Source organism: Penaeus japonicus, unplaced genomic scaffold (genome assembly GCF_977035675.1).
Source record: "Penaeus japonicus unplaced genomic scaffold, GWHDUDI00000001_assembly GWHDUDI00000004, whole genome shotgun sequence".
Taxonomy (NCBI): Eukaryota; Metazoa; Arthropoda; class Malacostraca; order Decapoda; family Penaeidae; genus Penaeus; species Penaeus japonicus.
The window spans coordinates 19,484,765-19,489,764 of NW_028234406.1; the positions used below are offsets into that span (position 1 = coordinate 19,484,765).

At 36.2% G+C, this 5,000-nt stretch overlaps 2 protein-coding genes across 2 annotated transcripts in view; one reads left to right on the forward strand and one right to left on the reverse strand.

The window, feature by feature from the left end:
• Window positions 1-1,379: 1,379 nt before the first annotated feature.
• Window positions 1,380-4,466, reverse strand: Mthfs (methenyltetrahydrofolate synthetase). The gene is made up of 3 exons (XM_043020836.2): window positions 3,665-4,466; window positions 2,948-3,136; window positions 1,380-2,741 (listed from the first exon to the last, which is right to left on the reverse strand). The coding sequence occupies exons 1-3, from the start codon at window positions 3,901-3,903 to the stop codon at window positions 2,576-2,578; spliced, it is 594 nt and encodes a 197-aa protein (XP_042876770.2). The 5' UTR covers window positions 3,904-4,466; the 3' UTR covers window positions 1,380-2,575.
• A 162-nt stretch (window positions 4,467-4,628) lies between these two features.
• Window positions 4,629-5,000, forward strand: part of LOC122256282 (D-dopachrome decarboxylase-A) — a 4,806-nt gene continuing 4,434 nt past the window's right edge. Inside the window, exons 1-2 of the mRNA XM_043020837.2 lie at window positions 4,629-4,801; window position 5,000. The exon at window position 5,000 is cut by the window's right edge and continues 172 nt beyond it. Coding sequence (XP_042876771.2) covers window positions 4,694-4,801; window position 5,000 — 109 coding nt within the window. The 5' untranslated portion in view covers window positions 4,629-4,693. The remainder of the gene's footprint in view (window positions 4,802-4,999) is intronic.

The following is a 5,000-nucleotide window of genomic DNA, read 5'->3' on the forward strand; positions in this document are numbered from 1 at the left end:
ACCCCTCTGGAGGTTGAATGTCAAGGATGCTGATCATAAGAGTGTTGAATAGTGCTGGGACCCCACCCAGAGGTTTTCTGTTCCATTTTCCAGTAGCAAGCGCTCTAAATGGTGACCTTAGAACGAGTCACTGAAAGTTTGTTCCTAAAACAGTCCCCTCTTTAGGCCAGGAGTTTGCCTCTACTTCCCCTCTGGACTAGGCTCTCAAAAGCCATTTCAGGGTCAAGGACTACAACCACGGAGGGAACAGTGCTGGCAGTGCTTAGGAGGGTGGCTTGACCGGACTGTGCTCATGCCTTTGTGAATCCATGGATGTTTTCATGAAGGAATTGGAATTTCCAAAGGAACCAATTTAGTACCATTTTCTGTCTTGCCTAAACAGTTAAGGAGAAAAATGGAGCGGTACCTACCCGGATCCATTAGTTTTAGGATACGGACTATTTCAGCCTTCTTTAATTTGTAAGGAAGGCTCCCACTACTTGATGAGATGTAGAAATGCATGTTCATCTTGCAGACCTATGTGGGAAAAGAAGGGGAGGAGATCCCATCACAACCAGTGGCTGACCTACAACTTTTTTTGTTTTTCTTAGTTCCCTCAAAGAGGTCATGGCATCAAAGTCAGTAGGATTTTTGTTGCAGTTTTTGTTGAGAACTCAAGAGCTAGTCTTTCTGCCTCTAATTGTGGGTTATGATACATATGCCCTGGGGTTAAACAATTAGAAATCAATCTGACACTGTGTCACAGCTCTGTAAGGGAGGTCTGTTGGCCAAAGGACTTGGATCATTCCAACCATTTTCACCACCTGACCTTCTCACCAGTTTCCTGATCATGCCTGACAACCCATCTCAGAAGAGCTCGAATTTTTTCTGACTGGACGAACTAACTGCATATCATACTTATTTTGTAAGCTATTCTCGACTTCTTGCTCAACCTTTCAAACATATGCCTCTATGTTATTATTTCTTGAGTGAACTGCAACATATAATGATTGTATTACAAAACCATTTTTATATCAGAATCAGTGAGCAAAGCTATTATCTTCTGAGTCCTAAACTGTATACCATTAACCATCTTTCTTTGAATTTGTTTCTATATTTACATGGTGTCTGCAGGAGCTTTACTGTATTTAGATGGCAATGACTGGGGCAGAACTTAAACAAATTTTTTGAAAATAAGATTTATGATCCAACAATCCCATATAAAAATATTCAAAACATCAAAAAAGTCTAAATCCAGAAATAGTAAGGAAACAAAACAGTAACAATGCACAAGAATAGAAAGTGTCAAATCTCTCAACAAATGAGAGAGATAGTTCATAGGGTATCCATACATTCTGAACAATGTTGACATCTTGCAGTTGAGCATCATAGTGCAAAATATTGTCTTTTATCTTTTGCTCCCATAGGTGGTGGTTTATTATGAAATATTAAAATCTTTAAGAACATGAAGAAAGAAAAAATAATAGTTAATCTTATACTTGCACACTATGCCAGTAATTATGTATGACAAGGCTAATTCATTTCAAACTTATGTATTGTTAAAAAGCTAAGTATATATCAAAGGTGATTTTACCTATAAAGGAGATTGCATTTATGATAAACTTTGGGAGGAAACCTGTTACTTGACATGGTAGATATGTAACTAATTTATAACATTTGCATTCCATATTTACAAAAAAAGAAAAGAAAACAAGTAAAAACTATAAACCTAACGTGTCTTGTAAAAGTTGTTTCTTTTTCCTCAAACTTTTTCTTTCTTTTAAACTACTGACTTCCTTGTTATATGCCAATATCATAATATAAATTCAAAAATTCAAGGCAACTCAACTACAAAATATGAATATCCCATACAACAGAATTTCAACATAATCATTAGTACCTTGTAAAAGTATATATTCATGTAATGCATGTATACTTATGTGGGCACGTGTTCACTCTCACACACCAAAACAACAATTTATAATAGAACAATATAACCTTGCCTAGCATGACCCAATACACAACCTGATTTTTGGTGATCAAAAATAGATATCTGTAGTAATAAATGCATATCAAAAGTTACAAAAGAATCACCAAAAACATAATTTAAGTTCTTGTTTTTACATATTTTTCAGTGCAGTGATAGAGAAAAGCTTCTTTAGAATGTAGATATAAACATAAAAGACCCATTGATACCAGTTATGTATTTTTACATGCACTATTTCCTATAATTCCCTTTTTCATTCTTACACACAGATGGCTCCACAAAGGTTTAGTCACCAGGACGTTAATTACTAGGCCTACCTGACCTCCCACATTTTTAGGAAAAGTCTGTATTTTTATTACTATTATTATTATCATCAATTATATCATTATCTTTAATAATAGATCAATAGTAATCTGGGAATGGAATATATATATGAGTTCAGATGAACTTATTATTTGACTCCTTGCTGACTAAGCCTCATTTTAAAGGAGAAGAATGGAAAAAAAATCTGTTGTGGTCAGCATATGTATCTGGCATCAATGGGTTAATATGTTAATACACACAAATATCTATTAATTGATATACATATATATTTGCACTCTACTGGCATTATGCAGCACTGAGTACAATATCAACAGGAACATCTGTCTCTTCAACTGGTACTTCAGGAACGATTTGCTCGATGAAAGCCAATGCAATCGTGCTTGGTGGACACTCTTGCATAGCTCGACATTTTGCAAGATAAGTGTCATAGTAGCCTCGTCCGCGGCCCATTCTGCAACACCCAAAAATTCCAAGTAATTAATGTACTTTAAAGTCTAGTGTATGGCACCATATAAACAAATTTCAAAATATCATAGAGCACATGATCAAATACAGTTTTCAAATCTAAATAAACCCTGCAATCATTTTTCATTCATTACTCCACCAAAATCATACATATTTTTGAAATCTTATATTCTATTTGGGCTAAAAACTTACCTATGTCCTGCTTTGGAGAATGCCAGCCCAGGCACCAGGATCAGATCAAGGCCCCCTGAATCCAGAGCTTGTTCACGATCTTGGTCCAAAGGAGGCTGTTTGATCTTCCACTTGGTCATTGGCAAAGCATCATATTCCTCCCAGGATTTGAGTCTTACCATATCCATGTAGGTTGATTTACTGTCATATCTGAAAGAATCATTATGTGTAAACCCTGGATCTGTTTGATACATTAGTTTTCTTTATAGTCTCTTTTCTTCAAGTGTTTTTTTTTGTTTGTTTTTTTAATCAGTATATGAAATGCGACTTGGTATACTAATATAGATCTAAACAGTTTCTTTTCATAATATCTTTTCTAACATCAACAAATAACATTAAGTTAATGACAACCATGCTTGATTCCTGATTTTCTGATGTATCATTAAATAATAATCTTGAATCAGACTTAAAAAAAAAAATTGTGATGCTTTAAAAGGTTCTGTGATACAGTATATGCTTAATCTAACTTTAAAAAATGCTGCAAAAAGTGAGATTCACACATTGTGACTGGCTGTAACCTATATAAAAAATAACCAGTCTAATATATATTAAGGGCAGAAATGTCATCCTAAAAGTGTCTTAGAATTCTCGATATAATGATACCACGTATTGTTACCAAGTGGGAAAAAGTAAATCAACAGTATTCAATCCACAAATAAAAATGTACTCCCTATTAACCTTGGTATATAAACCGCCTTGCCAGCACCCAGAGCATCGCGGAGTATTCCATCTGTCTGTATTTCATCGTGCATGCTCAAAAAGATGGACAACCTCTTGCTATTCTTGTACAGGTCATGCTGGAGAACCTTCGTCTGCACGATCTGGGACTGACGAACCTTCTCCTCATTAGTCAAGGCATTGAGTTTCTTCTTTAGTTCTTGGCGTAGCACGTTCTTGGCCGTCTTTATGGCGTTCATGGTAACTGTATAGCGTCAAAGATATCACCTGTCACTAGGAAGGAAGAGCGTGGCGTTGCATTTAAAATAGACCCTTGCGTGTAGCCTTGTCCTTTTGCGAGGCTCTTGGGAACACACCATCAGCTGATGTGGAGTGTTCGTTTCATTGGTTGATGGCTTAAACACTAAATTTAAATTTTACGACTTGGTATTTTCTTGTTTTAATGGCATACAGTACTCTACTGAAGTAGTTTGCTTTCTTTATCCAGCTACCTTGATTAATTAAATCTATATTTCCGTCTTTTACTTGGCCATTTGTCGAAATAAAGTCAACTGAACATTGCACTCTCTGCATTGGTGTTGCTATGCATCATCACCCCTATTACAATTAAGGTCGCCGAAGACCCAGACACCATATAAAAGCCAGTCTTTACATAGTTACTTAGGTGGCCTTGATTAACAAAAGCAGTAAGAATAGTAATAATACAAATTTCGTCCTGTTAAAGGTAAATTACAAATAAAAGCTGTAGAGGATGAATGACACTATCTGTAATGAAGTACATATCGCGCAAGAATTAACCATGAGACCCAGAGCGACGTAAATGTGAAACAGACTACCATGCATGCATTGCTGATTACCCAGGGCCGCTGTGATTGGCCAATGGCAGGGGTGTGGCGTGGCCATCGGGTTACGTCATAGTAGCTCGGTGCCAAGTTGAGGCACACTCTCCCCTTAGTCAGCTGATAAATCCCGCATAAGCAGCATTAGTTGTAATAACTTCTAGTGACAGTACTATAGGACTTTTCAAATATGCCTTTCGTAACTCTGACTACTAATTTGCCTTTTGAAAAACTGAACAAAGAGTTTTCGGAGAAGTTTTCGGAAAAGTTAGCAGAAACTTTAGGGAAACCCCTAGAAGTAAGTTTGATTAATTATAATATACTCTCAGAAATGGCAGTAACAGTAAAGCAATCGGTATTGTAAAGTAATACAGCTCATCTTACCTCCAAGTTGAATTATTAAAACACTGCATAGAGGGTGAAGAGAAGGCACTCTCGACATAGTAATAATCACGAATCTAGGAATAATATTTGACCATGAATTCTTTCTTCAAAGC